Source organism: Silurus aristotelis, assembly GCF_946808225.1.
Source record: "Silurus aristotelis genome assembly, chromosome: 19".
NCBI classification, from domain to species: Eukaryota; Metazoa; Chordata; class Actinopteri; order Siluriformes; family Siluridae; genus Silurus; species Silurus aristotelis.
Window position 1 is genome coordinate 22,121,687 of NC_139592.1, and position 17,500 is coordinate 22,139,186.

At 40.8% G+C, this 17,500-nt stretch overlaps 1 protein-coding gene and 1 long non-coding RNA gene across 5 annotated transcripts in view; one reads left to right on the forward strand and one right to left on the reverse strand.

The window, feature by feature from the left end:
* Window positions 1-1,521, forward strand: part of LOC310715166 — a 3,609-nt gene extending 2,088 nt beyond the window's left edge. The window contains exons 1-2 of the long non-coding RNA XR_014530253.1: window positions 1-1,095; window positions 1,401-1,521. The exon at window positions 1-1,095 is cut by the window's left edge and continues 2,088 nt beyond it. This is a non-coding gene — a long non-coding RNA (uncharacterized lncRNA). The remainder of the gene's footprint in view (window positions 1,096-1,400) is intronic.
* cpeb2 (cytoplasmic polyadenylation element binding protein 2) overlaps window positions 1-17,500 on the reverse strand; it is a 28,381-nt gene that overhangs the window by 383 nt on the left and 10,498 nt on the right. The window contains exons 3-11 of one of the 4 annotated variants that reach the window (XM_083521369.1): window positions 14,971-15,061; window positions 13,592-13,642; window positions 8,114-8,137; window positions 7,444-7,605; window positions 7,253-7,342; window positions 6,270-6,388; window positions 4,907-5,021; window positions 4,190-4,371; window positions 1-3,915 (exon numbers count right to left, since the gene is read on the reverse strand). The exon at window positions 1-3,915 is cut by the window's left edge and continues 383 nt beyond it. In XM_083521369.1, coding sequence (XP_083377495.1) covers window positions 3,688-3,915; window positions 4,190-4,371; window positions 4,907-5,021; window positions 6,270-6,388; window positions 7,253-7,342; window positions 7,444-7,605; window positions 8,114-8,137; window positions 13,592-13,642; window positions 14,971-15,061 — 1,062 coding nt within the window. In that variant the 3' untranslated portion in view covers window positions 1-3,687. The remainder of the gene's footprint in view (window positions 3,916-4,189; window positions 4,372-4,906; window positions 5,022-6,269; window positions 6,389-7,252; window positions 7,343-7,443; window positions 7,606-8,113; window positions 8,138-13,591; window positions 13,643-14,970; window positions 15,062-17,500) is intronic. The other 3 variants (XM_083521371.1, XM_083521370.1, XM_083521372.1) reach the window with 3 other exon arrangements.

Sequence of the window (17,500 nt, forward strand, 5' to 3'; positions counted from 1 at the left end):
CAGAGAGACAAAATCTATCGCCAGGAAAGCGGTAGCTCAGTAGTAAAGATGTTGGTCTTCTGGTCAAAAGGTTGTGAATTCAAATGTCAGCTCTATCACGATGCCACTCCTGGGCCCCTGAGCAAGGCCCCTTAATCTTCAACTGCTCACTTGATTATGGTAATTCATTCAGGATAAGTGCGTCTGCCAAATGCCGTAATTAAAAGACAAATGTCACCTCAACACGCTTCTCCTAGCTAGCTAGAACCGAGGCTTAGCTAGCGATCCGAAACAATTAACGGCATGCTAGCACGCCGGCTTCTGATCTTTAAAAGTTGTATTTTCTTTGTCACACAGTGTAGTCTCACAGATGAAGGATGTTACTGATAAAAGAAAATGTGTGTTTTTTGAACGTAATGCAGAGGCGTCAACATTGCTAACAAGAAAATCCTAGCAGGAAAAATATATAAATTTTTAATAATAAAAATTTTTTTTTTTATTTGACAAGAACCAGTTAGAAAACGTCGAGTCCTAAACTTCGCCGTAAGAAAGAAAATCCCCGTTTTTCCACGTAGCAAAGGAGTCAAACCGTGTAAAAATGCTAACATGTAAAATGGTGGCGCCTCTGCATAATGCTTACAAATGTGTGTGTAATCAAACGCAGCAAAAAATCTGCCATATCGTATGTCCTTCATGCTATGTAGCATGCTAGCTGGCCAATTAGCTAGCTACTGAACAAGTCTTATTATTAATTCTAGTGATTCTTCTTTTTGACTCAACCCGACTCAGTCAGTTGAGTAAGTTACTGCTCAACACCAAAATCTCATCCAGTGTTACATGCATTCTGAAGAAAAAAAAATTACGAGAAAAAAAATAGCATTTCGGATACATTTGTGTGGTAAAAATCCTCTGCTAGCAACTGTATATGTTTGTAGCACGTTCTATCTTCAGGATCTTAAACCAATATTCACTGTGTCACGTTTACTGCTTCAACAAACAAGTTTTCTCAATGACCCTTAAATGTTTAGCATGAAATCAGAAAGAAAATTTGCATTTCTGACAGATTAGCTCATTTGCTGAGGTAAAAAAAAGATCTGCTAGCTACTGAACATGCAAGTAACAGCATTATATCTTTCTAAGATTTAAAATTTTGACCCAATAGTCACTGAATTAAGCTTACTCGACAATCTTTGTTAGCATGTAGAATTTTTGGTGAAAATTAAAACAGCTAGCCGCTAAACATGCTAGTTATAATATTTTATCTTCTGAACAATTTTAAATTTCGAATCAAATTTACTCCGCCAACAAAAAAACGATGTAAAGATCTTTATGTTAGCATGAAATGATGAAAAACTAGTATTTCAAACAAGTAAGCAATTTTGCTGTGGTAAAAAAAATCTGCTAGCTACTGAAAATGCTAGCTTTTACTTTTTTTAACGCATTAACTCAACTCAAAATTCATTGGATAGATACTGAACACGCTAGTTCTGTTATGCTAGTTTTCTTCCTGAAGATTCTTCGGTTTGAGACGACGAGGAAAAATAAATCTAGCATGATTGGGTGATTATACAGAACTTTCAGCTAGCGACAGTAGACTTGAGAGTAGTAGGCGCTGTAAGTGGAATTATTATAATGTTACGATATCTTTGTTATTTTTAAATGAAAAGAAAAAACACCTACACACAGACAAAGACGTACGAGATCACGGGACGGGACGACACACTGCTTTATCACTACACTGAGCTAAACTGACACGCTAATTACACTATTTGTGTAAACGAATTACCATATTGAAGCATGCAAAGGTTTTTTTTGTATTTTGTAGTCATTTTTCTTCAGCGGAATATTTCTCCATTCTCACTGTTGGTGAGATCATGTTGGAATCGAGATCCTAATATGGATGTTGATTCTCTCATGCTATGTAGTGATCAATAAAATGAATCTTAGGTGCCTTTTTGAGAAACTTGTCTAGAAGCCTACCACGCATATCCATGCACACACTCGCACACACCCACACACACACACACACACACACACACTCGTACAAACACACACATTTTCACATTCCATTCCTCCACGGCCGTGTGAAAGCACGTGCTGCATTTCGATTGTAATCGGTCACGATTTCCGGTGCCATTAGATATCAAAACTTTACGTCTTCGCAGCAAGCGTATACATACATAGACGTAGCTCAAAACCAGATACGCAGGTGTGAGGTATTAGTCTTGATGTGGGCCGAAAATAGAGATTAGCTCAATATCTTCAGATTCGACCTGAAGGAACAGGTCGGAGAACAAAACGTGAAGGTTTGACGTTTTCCGTTTGCTGTAAATGAAGTCGATCTGCCAAATTTATACGTTTCAGTTTTAGCCACAGCTCCACAGAATTATCTTATCATTTGATTTTCCAGGTTCTGCTTATTGGTGTATCAGGGAATGACTTACAAAATATGGACACAAGTAAAAGTATCAGCTATATGTGCTTCTTTCAAAAATTGCTATGAGATGTCTTTAGATATGGTGGAATAAGATGTTTCCTTCACTAGAATTAGGAGACCCAAACCCTTTCCAGCATGACGTGCAGAAATCCAGCTCTATCAAGATATTCCTTTATATGTGTTGGAGTGGAAGATCTCCTGCTACAGAGCTTTAAACTTATCGAACACCTTTTAAGATGAATTGACGCTGACTGCACCCCAGGCCTCCTCACCTTCTCATCTACATTAGTACCTGAATTTAAAAACTGCCTGAAAATTTTGACAAAATCTAGTGGAACATCTTCCCAGAAGAGTGAGGGTCTAAATAGGCAAATGGGGGCTCAATGTGGAAAGGAATGTTCAAGAAGCACATATCAATCTGATTGTCAGGTGTCCAACTTTTTTCCATATAATGCAATAAGTGATATATTCGTATGTAAACATAAGCGAATGATGCGTGCGTGCCGTCCTTTACGGAATTAAACACTGCAATCACTGACTGGAGTGTATTAGGGGGACGAAACCCATCAAAAACAATATTTGATTTAACGATTGGCCACCTTTACGCTTTTAAGCTTCAGAAGGCGGAGCCAAATCAATTCTAAAGCTGTTGCGATTTTGGCTGATTGACCACGTTTAAAACAATTTTGCGTAACGAATTGAATTCTCACAATTTTACAAAATGAAGGTGAGAATTGTGTTCTTTCGCTACCTTTGGTAAAGAAACTCAGCAGGCATCTATTTCATCAGGGGGTTCCCCAGGATTACAAGATCAAGTGTTTATCCAGACACAATTGTGCACTTTGCCCACAAAAGGGGGTGGGGTTGGGGGAGTATCAGGGGGGTTAGCAGCAGACAGACGGGCGGACAGACAGACAACTGCCCTCTCTCATGCGAAAGACATTCTCATTCTCTACGTGATAAATATGACGTATAAAAATAATAATAAAAAAAAAAAACCCATACAAATCTTTTTTTTTTAAATCTCTTAAAAACAAACACAAAAAATAAGACGGCAAAAGTACCACAAAAGCCTGAGATGTAGAGACTGAGGGTACGGTGGAGGAGCAACGGTGTGTGATTTGGTGGAACGAATGAGGCGTGTAGTGTTTGCGGCTGCTACAAAAAATAAAGATATTTAAAGAATATTTCCATAGATCTCTGAATAATGTATACTGTTAGGTGCTCTATACTGGTAGCCTCGGCCTCGGCGAGCGCTTCGTCGTCGCTCCTTAGTTCCAGCGGAAGTGGATCTGGCGCGGACGGTCGGCTCCCTCTTTGACCAGCGGCTTGTGGAACTCTCGGCCGGCGCGCGAGTGGATGTTGGCCCAGCAGAACTCGCAGTAGTACTGCAGGCACGTCACGTTGGCGCAGAAGAAGGGCGCGAACTTGCCGCCGCAGCGAGCGCCCTGGCACTCGTCACACAGCTGATCGTCCAGAACGTAGGGCTTCACCTCCACCTGCATGAGACAGTCAACCTGGTTAACCTCACAGCTCTATTTCAAACCATACAGGCAACATATAGAAAATAACACACTTAGTGTGTGCAATGACATCATCATTGGCTTCGATGTGGCCCTAAGATTTGGCTCCTGTGGACTGTGCCCTCTTTTGACGGCGTTTTTGGAAATCCAGCGCAGGAGGTGCTCGAAAACTCTTCTAGTGAACAGAATTTAGCCTGCTCTATAAACACTTGTGCATATACGAGGGGTGAGCTCTGATTGGCTCTCGTACCCGTTTGTCGATGTCTCCGTGCTGCAGCTGGACGAATCGCGCGCTGATGGCGGCGATGTAACTCTGCTGATTGGAGAACGCCACTCGGCCCGCTCCTTTCGGGTACTTCAGCTCGGGGTCGGTGTCGATCCCGGCGTAACACACGCCACCGTACAGGCGGTCCATAATCATAGCCAGCTCCACTGCAGCGTGAAGAGAGACGTTTCGCCATTTTGTTATTCACGACAAAATATCGGAGGGGTAAATATTATAAATGAACGGTTTTCTATGGGACGTTATGTAAGAACATATACATGTATATGCTGTATATATTTAGTGTGAGTATGTTCCAAGAGAAATGTCTTGGGGTACTGTTACTTAAGCATTTTTCAGGCTTCTCGTTTAAATACTAATACTGTGAACTCAACCACAACAAAAGTCTAGGTATTGTACTGTTTAAAAGTGCCACCAGGGGGCACTGTGAGACCAGATTTCGACAGGATATCACACATCATTTCAGGGTCATTTTGTCTTGGAAAAAAATGTGGTACTATCCGATTTATACAGAATTAAAAAAATCAAACTTAGCAGATTAGTAGGTTAAAAAAAAAAGTGTTTGTGGTCACGCAAAAAAAAAAAAAAAAGGAGTGACGGTAATCAATATCACTAGTCAATAACAACATTCTTCGGGCTCTCTAGCAAACCATCTTGAAGTATCTAAAGATCTAAAGATGGTACCTGCTCTCAGAGGGCGGGGCACTCCTCCAACGAAGATGGTCTTGCGTGGGTCGAGAGGCTGCGAGCCGTCCATCACAAAATCGCTGTCGCTCAGGTTCCATGGGCGGATCTGAACCTGAAAGGACGCGGTACGACGTACAGCGATGAATTCCAAACGAAAAACACACACCCTCACACACACGTACATCATAACTAAACGCAGACCTCTATTCCTGTTCTATTCGTTTTGGAACGTTTCCTAACACGAGTGACTTATTACGCAGAAGGAATGAAGCTTTACACTGGCGATCAATACCATGATTCACTTATTCAGAGAAGTGGAAATAAAATAAAAAAATTATTATTGATTAATTATAAACTGATTATTGAGTGTGGACTGAAGTGTGTTCATTTCCTCTATTACTACTGGAGTGCTTTCGTATAACAAATGCTGAATTCAATCAAGGAAATAAAACATAAAAACTCATCTGGGTCTGAGAAACTTGTGACCAGAACGAGCCGATTTCACACGTTTATCAGTAACATCTAAAGGCCCGGAGTTGGTGTGGTGCAATGATTATGTTTCTCAATACGGATGTGTTACTGCTTTAAATACTGTGTTACTACATGTGTTATACTCAGGAGTGGACAAAGCAGACAAACCATGTAGTTAAAGTCAAATATGACTCCAGGAAAAACTATAAAAAGTAAAAAGTTATTATAAACTTGAGTAAAAGTACAAAAGTTTTTGCCTTTAAATGTACTTAAGTATCCAAAGTACTATGATTTATTAGAACTCTAATGTACCTGTTCAATCGTTTTTATCACAAGACTCTACTGAATCACCTCAGTTTATGTGACTCGAATGTGACTCTCAGCACACTGATCTATTGATAACAATGATTGATATTTATTCAAATTATCACGAGCCCAAAACTATTTTTAAAAAATCCCGCCGATGAGGTCACGTGCGTTGCGGCGAGTTCGAGTCTGGAGTTTCTTCATCATTTATTCATCTCTAAATGCTGTCGAACTGATGCTGAACTGTATGTTGGTGATCAGTAGATACACTAAGCGTTAAACAAAACACGTTTAAAACACAGCGTGCGCTCGACCCTGATTCGCTACGTGTTTGACCAGTTACGTTTTTATCCTCGTGAATAAAAAAGAAAACGAGTCATTTCGCAAAATGTATTTGAGTAAAAAGTTATTTGACTTTTAAATGGAGTGAAGTTACAGTAAAAGTCTCCAGAAAAGGAAATACTTCAGTAAAGTACAGATACGTGAAAGGGCTACTTAAGTACAGAAACGAATTACATTTAAATCGTTTAAAAAATAATTTTTTTTTGGACATGGACTTGAGGACATGGACGTTCGGACTCACGGGCTTGTCTTTGATGGTAGGGCTGGAGACACACAGGTAGAGTTTGCCACCCTCCTCGAGACAGGCTTCGATCAGCGCCTGCACCGAGCTCTCTTCTTGGAAAAGCAGGAAAGCGTAACCTTGGAGAGAGAACAAAAAGAACAAGCTGTCCTTCAGCGGCTGTAAATATAGCGCTCGTGTGTGTGTGTGTGTGTGTGTGTGTGTGTGTGTGTGTGTGTGTGTGTGTGTGTGTGTGTGTGAGTGAATGTGAAGGCTGAATATATGGCGAGTCTTTTCGAAAAGGCAAGACGGATTCTTCTAGTTTTGCTACTTGGGTTTGAGATCAAACGATTGGGAGAAGGTGAGCAGACGGATCAGAATTTCAGCTTCTATTCCCTGATATTTATTACTACATGCCACCTCTGAACAAACATTTTCTGCAGGCGATCAAATGTAGCAGATTATGTGGCTGACAGATGTTTCGTGCTGCCCAGGTGTGCCCTGTTTAAACACTGAATAGCTCTGAATGGAGACTGTAGATTAAACACCTGGGTTCCGGTGATAACCGCAATTTGTTGTTCAAATGGACAAACCACCAAAAAGACCAGAGAGACGCCTGTGGGAGAGAAGCAAAGTGATGCCAAGCTGAGAAAAGAAAGAAAATCAGAGCCACATGCATTAGGCATAGCTAATACGAGACACAGAGCTAGCGACAGACTGACAGACAGACAGACAGTTGAGGGGACTTGTAGCTCAGTGGTTAAGGTGCTGATCAGGTTACTGATCAGAAGGTCAGGGGTTCAAGCCGTATCGCCAAGCTGCCACTTTTGGGCCCTTGAGCAAGACCCTTAACCCTCTGTTCTCCAGGGGCACCGTATCATACTGAGATATGCGAAGAAAGAATTTCACTCTTCTGTAACGTATATGTGACAAATCTATTGTAGATAGACAGACAGACAGACAGACAGACAGACAGACAGACAGACAATTATAGACTTGATTACCTTTAGGGGGAAAGTAGGATTTGCTCTCGGCCTTGTGTGGCCAATCGACAACCAGGTGCCCAAAGCGCCGGAAACTGGAGGTGATCTCATCTGCAATCAACCAATCAGTTCATCAATAAATCAACCAATTATTAAAGATTTAACTAAATAAATAAATAAAAAATTCTCCATAAAACACTCTCTGAAGTCACCTTCGTCTATGTCGGGTGGCAGGCCGCCCACAAACACTTTCCGTGAGAATCTCTCGATGCGCTCGCCGTTCTGATGCGGATAACCGGACGAGCCCAAAACTCCCTGGTTACCGTGGCCGTCGTCAAGGAGACCGTCGTCAATTGGAAAGAGCGAGGAGCGTCCTATGGAGAAAGAAGAGCCGTTTTAAACGTGGGATTTAGAATTTATTTGTCACTCATCCGACATACAATATATATATATATATTTAGACAAAAGTTTGCAGACACCTGACCGTCTGTGCTTTTCTGAACATCTTATTCCAGACACCATTTGCTGTTATAATAATCTCCACGCTTCTGGGAAGGCGTTCCACTAGATTATGTGGAGATTTGTGCGAGATTTCATTCAGCCTCAAGGGTGTTAGTCAGGTGTCCCAATACTTTTGTATATATCGTGTAGGAAATACGTCTAGACAAACAAATTTACCAACATATCACGTTAAATGTCACATATACTAAAAAGGCTTCTGATTGGTTGGATTGTTGATTCTATCCACACAATCGCTGCTGGTGTATTGAAAGCCAGGTTAGGGCGGAGGAGCATTTACACGTGAGCGTTGGTAAATCCAGCACAGACGTGACACGTGGGAGAACTATGGTAGACGTTTATAGTGCAGGAAGTGGACTTTACCTCGCCGTCTGCCGTAACTCCTTGCTGCATGTGAACAGAACAGAGCAGAAAGAGCTGTGATGTGAGTGACACTCGACTTTCTACTTAAATTAGAAGCTCATAAGATCACGTGCTCAATATTTCCATAAAACAGTACGGATTTGCGTTTGTGCCAAAAGTTTCGGAATCATATCATACGAACGAAGAAAAGGATTCTGAAACTGAAAAGTGTGAACTTTGCTTATATCAGTTGATATACATTAGTACTGGAGGCTCTCCAAAATTCCCAGGATTCTCTACTTCCCGAATCTGTCCATCTGAACGTCACTAGACAAAAAGAGCACACGCTTTGCTCCATTGACTCGCATTTGACAGAAACGCAAGCTCGGTGTGACAAAGTCTGGCATCATACCCTATTCCAAATTACAAAATGAAGAAACAGGGACTATAGAGGTGTCAATACTTTCGGCACAAACGTAACCGACGTCTTGCCGACTCATGTAATTACAGCTATTGTATGAAAATAATCAATGACAGGATTACACGAGGAACGCAGTACCACCTCGAGGAATTTCACGTGCTTAGATTAGCTACTGCGCAGCACGTTGCAGTTTATCTTTATCTGTTCATGGTTACGCTTCACACTGTGTCACTCAACAGCAGTCGTTCTGCCGTGCGCCTCTCGTACAGTCTATCGGAAAAGAATGCAGCTGGGTGTGTACCTGAAGATGGAAGACGTTTCCCATGAAAGGAAAATGAGTGACTGAACACGGAGACTCCTTCCATAAACCTCACCACATCCTGAGTATCTGTTCATTCTTTACTGTATTTCTACAAAAATACACGGACATGCCTGTTTGTTTAAGCAAAATGAGAATGATGAGAAAAGGATGAGAAAAACTGAAAACATCCACTGGGAGAGATAACAGAGCAAAGACAGACAGACAGACAGACAGACAGACAGACAGACAGACAGACAGACCAATAGATGTGGGTGAAAGACAGCATTAGATAGACAGAAAGAAAGAGCGTGAAAAAGAGAGAGACAGATATATAGATGGATAGATAGACAGAAAAAGAGCTAGAGAGAGAGAAAGACAGAGAGAATGACAGAGTGTCAGATGGAGATAGATAGATAAATAAACAAATAAATAGCTAGATATCTAGTTTTAGCAAGAGAGAGGAAAAGACAGACAGAGAGAGAGAGAGAGAGAGAGAGAGAGAGAGAGAGAGAGAGAGAGAGAGAGAGAGAGAGAGAGAGAGAGAGAACAGACAGTCTGAGAGACAGACAGACAGGTAAACAAATAAACAAATAAATAGCTAGCTATCTATTTAGAGAGAGAGAGAGACAGTCAGAGAGAGACAGACAGATAGATAAATAAACAAATAAATAGCTAGATATCTAGTTTTAGAGAAAGAGAGAGAGAAAGAGAGAGAGAGAGAGAGAGAGAGAGAGAGAGAGAATATTGATATTGAGCTACAACAGAAGACCACTTGAGGTTCTGCTCCTGTCAATCATTAACATAAATCTAAAACTAGATCAAGCGCAGGTTCACCAAAACCTTATATTTTATATTTCATATTTGATCTAATGCTCTCAGAATATTCCAGAAAAACTCCCATTTGAAGTTTGAAGGACACTCAGGAACCCTTCACCCGCTTCAAGCTAGTCACATGAGCAGACATCATGCAGCCCGGTCACATGACCATGCCTGAACTCTGAAGAGTCATGTGACCTCCTCAGTCATGTGCTGCAACCTTGAAAGAAAACCTCTTCCAAGAAACATGAGCTATACCTTCATATTCAACTATCTGTGACCGACTCAGGGCTGATATTCTGTAGAGTTTGTTGTGTGTAGTTGTGTGTTGCTATAATATGGTTTGATTTTACACTAAGAGAAAAAAAACTTATAAACTAATATTTATTATAAAAGTAGCTATTTAGGGATTTTCCTTAATCTTACTTCATTTTCGCATTCGTTTGTTTGATTTTTCCGAAATAGATTGAAACACACAAACACAAACACACACACACACACACACACACACACACACACACACACACACACAGGAGATCTCTCGTTAGGAACGAAACCGAGCAGCTGTTGCTGACATGAAAAACATGACAGCGTAAAGCAAAGCGCTAAAAATACAGATGGTATCGGACGATCAGGCGGCTTTTTGAAAGCGAGTCGGTCTCGGCTGAAGCAGGAGACGTTCTGCTTCGTGCTCCCCTGCAGCTATAAATGGACAGGGATTGTTTGGACTAACTGAGAAAGCTGATTGGCTGCCACAGAATTTCCTTAACCGGTCACACAAAAATACAGAAGTTCTTAAGATTTTTCTTTCGGTAGTCAATTCTTGATCCTTGGTTCTCTGGAATGTTCTATTTTTTCTTCAGGGTCTGAGGTAAAATCATGAGCCATGACGTAAAAACCAACCAGGAACTGAATAAACCTGTTTCAGTAGTCAGTGACAGCCGTTAAAATGTAAATAATCGACAGAATGTGGTAAAAGTCTAAGCTAACAAATTAAGCTTTCCCATTTCACCGGTTTGCTTTTGCTAAATAGGAGACAGAATCTCATCATCATCCTCATCATCCTGCATGATAATTAGAATTTTATTTGTTGTTGAAACCAAACTTTGTTTGCTTTCGCTACCTTTTGTTCGCTCATTTAGCTTTTCTTCACTGATCTGCTTTCATTCGCTTGTTTAGCTTTTCTTTATTGATCTGCTTTTGTTTGCTCGTTTAGCTTTTCCTCACTGGTTTGCTTTCGTTCCCTCATTTAGCTTTTATTTATCGATCCGCTTTTGTTCAATCGTTTAACTTTTCTTCACCGGTCTGCTTTCGTTCACTCGTTTAGCTTTTGTTCAGTGATCTGGTTTCGTTCACTCGTTTAGCTTTTCTTCACCGTTCTGCTTTCGTTCACTCGTTTAACTTTTCTTCACCGGTCTGCTTTCGTTCACTCGTTTAGCTTTTCTTCACTAATCTGCTTTCGTTCACTTGTTTAACTTTTCTTTACTGGTCTGCTTTCGTTTAGCTTTTCTTCAGACATCTGTGTTCGTTCGCTCGTTAGCTTGTCTTCACCGATCTGTTTTTTGTTGGTTCATCCAGCTTTTTTTCACCAACGTGTGTTCCTTTTGTTCTTTCAGCTTTTCTTCCCAAGTCTTCTTTCATTCACTCGCTTGCTCTCCTTCACCAGCCCGCTTTGGTTCGCTCATTTAGATTTTCTTCACCAGTCTAATTTATTTTACATGCTTTTGTTGAGGTTGTGTAATAAATTCAATAAAAAAATATATATTCCTGAGAGGAAAAGAAATAAAACATTACGCCAAATCATTTCCATGATTCGATCAATTTCATAAATGCGACATCTGTGAATATTCCAAACACACATTTTCATTGTTGAGACTTTACACACTAAAGTAAGCAGCCATATCGATCGCTCTATTTTTGCAGGATGGACGGTGAGATCTGATCCTGTAAATCAAGATGGCTGATAAATATGGTGCCAGTACACCAGTTTAATCACATTGAGGGTTTTCAGACTTGAGAGAGACCCCACGGGATCCACAGAGCCCATGTCTGTGCCGGGCGTGTCTGATAAAGAAGAGGCACTTTACCCTAATTCGATTTCTGCTCGATTTGATTGTTGTATTTTTCCCTCAGACAGAACTAGAATTCAACCAGAAGAGTATATGATGAATTCTAAATGGTGGAAAGCTTTTTGGACACCCCCTCAGTTCAACGTTTGCCCTTTGGATAGTCCTCCACATTGGCCCCAGGTGGCTGCGAGTGATAAGGCCATGCTATAAAAAGTGTTTTTTAAATGTGTCCCTGCAACCGAACCGACTCATCCAAACTTTCTGAAACCATATGGAGTAAAAATGTGTGAGAATAAAATCTTTAAAATACAGCAGCATTCACTGAATCAACTGATCTGTTAACATCCCATTCCACATTTTGTCCCAATTTGCTGTTATAATAACCTCCACTATTCTGGCAAGATGTACATTTTGTGGAGATCTGTGTGCGATACATTCAGCCACAAAGGTCAGGTGCTGATGTAGGTGAGGTGAGGAGGCCTGGGGTGCAGTCAGTGTTTACATTTATCTCATAGAAGGTCAATATGCTCTGTAGCAGAAGATCTTCCACACACTTCCACCCATGTAAAGATTCATGGAGCTGGCTTTGCGTGGACATGTTCAAACAAAAGCAAAATTTCACAATACCACATGAAGTTCTGGCAATAGTTTGGAAAAGTCAGAAGTCCCAATACTTTTGTCCAGATAGTATACGTGGGAATGGTCTAATATTCCAACGAGCACTTTTGTTTGACGGACTTCCAACCTGCTACATCAAACAGAGCCGAACGAAAAACACTGTCGATGTGGTTCATGCTTTCAGGTTTTGCTTCCATTCAGTGGTTTGCTTCTGTATTCAAACAATGTTATAGAGGGAAAAAATTCTTTCAGAAATCAATTCATAATTCTTTGATGCTCTTTTGATCTAAAGGAAGATAAAAATGTTCACTTGCTGCCTTTAATTTTCGTTTGTTTGCTTTCGTGTCCTGGTTTGCTACGTTAACTTATTAACCTTTCCCTTCCTCATGGCTTTGGTTTTGCTTGTTTGTTTGTTATGTTTACTTCTTCATCGTTCCTTCACTCGTTTGCTTTTGTCCACTGAGGGTTTTTTTGGCTGTGGTGCTTTTGTTTTGTTAGCCCTGCATTCCATCCATTTCCCAGTTTGCCTTTGTTCACTGGTTGATTTTTGTTCACACAAGTTGCTTTCCTTTCATTTACTCGTTGACGTTTTTGTTTGCCTGTTCGCTCTCGTGTTAGCTCGCGGTTAGCTTTGCGGGTTCGCTTTTGCTTCCTGTTTTTTGAGCTTTTCTTCCGATTGTTCATTTTGTAAACTTCCATTTACTTTCTTTAGTTGTACCTTAAAGGTTATCTCTCATTTCCATGGTTAATTTTTCAAAGTATTATGCTTGCACTCACTGGTATGCTTTTGTTTGCAAGTCGGTTAGCGTTCGCTTTTTTCTCGCTTTTGTTTGAAAATGTATTCTGTGAGGAAAATTTTTTCTTTAATTAATTAATTAATTCTTATAATTTAAGTTATTCCTCAAGTTAACATTCAGAACTTCCAGAGACAGACATTTTAACTCTCTGTCTTCATTGAATTGAATTTTACAGCACGACCGACCAGTAAAAAACGGTTGAACCCCAGAAACACATGTCAATATATCATTCAGTGCGATATCCTGATAATGAGAACGTGAGTGAGGAACGTAAATCCGGACTCAAAAGAATCGTTAAAAGAAGTATTATCATCTAATACGTCTCCTAATGCTGCTAACATCATACAACTGTGTGAAGCTACAGCGCTCGATCACGTAGCGTAAACAGATACCGGTGTAAATGCAGAACGATCGAGTTACACGTGATGAGGTGGAAGGGAAGAAGCACAGAGAAATGCGATTGGCTGATGTAATTACCATTGAGCATGAGCAGGCCATCGGCGCCAGGATGTGGGCATCCCATGCGGCCTGAACACGAGAGAGAAACGCACATGTACAAACACACACACACACACACACACACACACACACACACACACACACACACACACACACACACAGCTAAATGACACACTGCTATGATGCCTCAATTCTGAAGTTTTTTTGACATGACAAACTGTAAGCCACTTAATGGGCAAAAGTATTGGGACACCTGACTTTTCCAGCTGTGTCCTTCTTCAACGAACTGTTACCACAAACAAGGAGACCCAAACCTGTTCCAGCATCACAATGAAGATCTGCTTTACATGGGTTGGAGTGAAAAATCTCCTGCAGTAGAGCTCTGACCTCAACCTCTATGGTTGAATTGACATCGTCACCTCACTTACATCAGTACCTGATAAAAAAATCCACTAAATCTAGTGGAACAGCAAATAAGAACTGAATGTGGAAATCAAAAACCACAGAATCTCATGGTCAGGTGTCCACAACCTTGTCCATATAGTGTTCACACACACACACACACACACACACACACACACACACACACACACACACACTAAAAGGCTTGTAGCCTGGATCTTCCTGGTCCAGACAAATATTCAAGTATACATGGATGCCAGTAAAGCCGTGTGATCTTCCTTAACTTCCTTTATTCATATATTACCACATCCAGTGATCCAGTCAGTGTAAGTCAGTACTCAAAAACAACTTTTAAATTGAATTTACAGACAAATGTTTGTGGACACTCGACCATAAGATTGGTATGTGCTCCTTTCTGAAAATTCCATTCCACATTCAGCCCCCATTTTCTGTTCTAACATCCTCCACTCTTCTGGTAAGATGTTCCACTAGATTTTGTGAAGATTTCATTCAGCTAAGAGGGTGTTAGTAAAGTCAGGTACTGATGTAGGTGAGAAGGTGAGGAGGCCTGGGGTGGAGTCAGTGTTCACATTCATCCCAGAGGTGTTCAATAGGATTGGCTCTATAGAAGGAGATCTTTCACTCCAAACCATGAAAAGCATATCTTCATGGAGCTGACTTTGTGGGAAAATGTAATTCTACAGCATCCAAAGACGTCCAATACAATTGTGTGCCTGCAGGTTTGTGGTAACAGTTTGGGAAAGAAACACGTATGGCTGGAAAAGTCAGGTGCCAATACTTTTGTCCATATAGTGTACGGTGGCAAATGTGCAAAATAGCATTTTGGGTTAGATGTTTGTTATTTCTTCTTGTTTTGCAGCACCTGAGATGCCACAGAAATGTCCCAGGCATATTGAACTTATTCCTTACGAAATGTTCTACCACATATGTTTTCGAATGTTCGATCACAGCAGGAAGCAGGAAACGAGTCTTACCTTTCAGAGGATCCTGCTCGGCCCGAATGATGTCAATCAGAGAACTCTCCAGCGAGTGCATGTTCAGACTGTCGAACATCCTGCTCCGATCCTGGGACAAGAACAAAAACACACTCCTGGTTTACACCACTGCGTTGATTAGATTTCTCCTCTGATTGGTCAGAATGAAAAGTGTTTTTATACAAAATCCAATAACTAGATTGCGTAATACTTCACATGAAAGTCCCCTGGATTAAGTGCTAACTTGACCTTTGGATATCACCCAACATCAAACGTAACCAAAAACGGATAAAAAGTTCCGTACGCTGCTCTTTAATAAACAGAGATCTCTCCTAACAGACTGATCCATGTGGTATGAAATGAAACGCATGCTTCGGGATGTGACGTTACTCCACGAGCGAGTCTAATGACAGGCTCTGGTGCATGCTGGGAGATTTTTTTGTGTACTGGTTCATGTGAGTGGTGTGTTCATAAAAAGTGGATCCTCTTTGTTCCTGGAAAATGAAGCATCCAAAAACGCTGACCTGTAGAAGACCCGTGGACAATAAATACGGTGTGTGTGTGTGTGTGTGTGTGTGTGTGTGTGTGTGTGTGTGTGTGTGTGTGTGTGAAAGAAGAGCGGATAACATCTCTTTCTGCTTTGCTATAAATGTCAGAATGGCATCCCGACAAAAGCATATGTTTACTATACACACACTCACTTTTCTCAAGGAGAATAGTGACACACACACACACACACACACACACACACACACACACACACGCTTACATGCTATATTTGGAAACATATGCACTTTTCGAGCATGACTGTAAATAATTAAGCAGCCTGCCAGCTTCCTGCTGTCACCGTGTGTCTGTTCATTTTTCCCACATTTCCTGTGTCCCACTTCTTAGATTAAACCCAGCTCTGGATTATGTCTGGATTACGAGGCTGTCAATGAGGCTTGGACGCAGGGTTATAAACTTTCCTGCTCATCTACTCGCACAAATATGGCCTTTCCTGAAAACCGAGATAAACAGAGAAAACTGTGGTGCACACGCATTTCGAATTCGCAGCCATTTCTGATTGTTACATTCATATGGTTGGAAACGTTATCCGATTGGCTCCTGCAGGCTGATTGCTACTCCCTCCTGATTGGTGCTCCCCACTTTAAGAAGCATGGTTTGTTTGTTTGTTGGAGAGGTTTGTCTTTACCCTTTATACCTTTTTTCTGCTGGGTAAGAAGGGTGGAGTTCCCTCTTGTAATCCTAGCAATAAATCCTTTCATATGTACTGTAGATGTTCACTAAGCATTCAGATGAACCACGCTGAATGGCTGGAAAAATGCAAGGACAAATGATAATTCCTAATAAACCAAACTTAACTACGATGGTACCATGATAACACCCAAAGAGGCGTAACTAGTGTGTCTACTGTCGACAAGGCGTCTTGCTTCCTAATGGTTGTCTCTATACGAAGTTGCTTCACATTTGCATGGACACAACCACATTAACACACAATCACAACAACCAAATGGACACAACCATATCTGGTCAGAAACGCTCGCTGTGGCTCATGTCGCCCAAAAGTCAACGGCTATCATTGAGAATTAGCGTCTACATTCACTTTGCTGTGTAGCTTAAAACTGTGACCTTAAAATCAACAAGCGTGTGGACACCTGAGGATGAGATTTGAACATCCCATTCCCCACTTGGTCCCCATTTGCTGTTATTAAAACCTCCACTCTTCTGGGAAGATGAAGATTTTTGAGTGTGCTAATGGAGATTTGTGCTCATTCAGCCACAAAGTCAGTTACTAATATAAATGCACCCATTGCTCCAATTCATCCCAAAGGTGTTCAGTAGGGTTGGAGATTTATAGCAGGTCTTCCAAACCATGGCTTTGTGCATGAGGACATTGTCATTCTGGAACAGGTTTGGGTCTCCTGTTTTAAATGAAGGGAGTATGACTTCGTGGTAACATTTTGAGAAAGAACCACATATGACTGGAAAGGTCGGGTGTCCCAATTCTTTGGCCACAGCTTAAAAAAACAACTATTTGGACACACGAAAACAGGACTGTACTTTGTTTTATCTTGCTAGACATCTGGAGGTTAAGCAAAATGTGAAATTAAGTGAAGTGTCAATTGCGATTTGTTCACAAATGACTGACGAAAAGGCTTCCTGACAGGGAGCACAAAACAAAATATTGAATCTAGACAAAACAAACCCTGGTTTAACTTTAAATAAAAAATAATTGTCAAAAGAACATACAGTACCGAAGAAAAAACATTGGTTGCAAAAGTACCAATAGATCCTGATGATGCCAATCTTGATATGGTACCAAGAAAGGACTGTTGACACTGGATTGAATGGTTATTATTACATTGTACCATTACAACATTCAGAAAAGGTAATTAACTTCTATATGCACTATCACCATTAGCTGAAAGTTCCACAAACCAAGCTGAGGAACGTTTCACGTTGAAACCGTGTTTTCAGTCAGTTATGGTTCTTCCTCAAACTTTTTCCACAGAGTTTGGATACACAC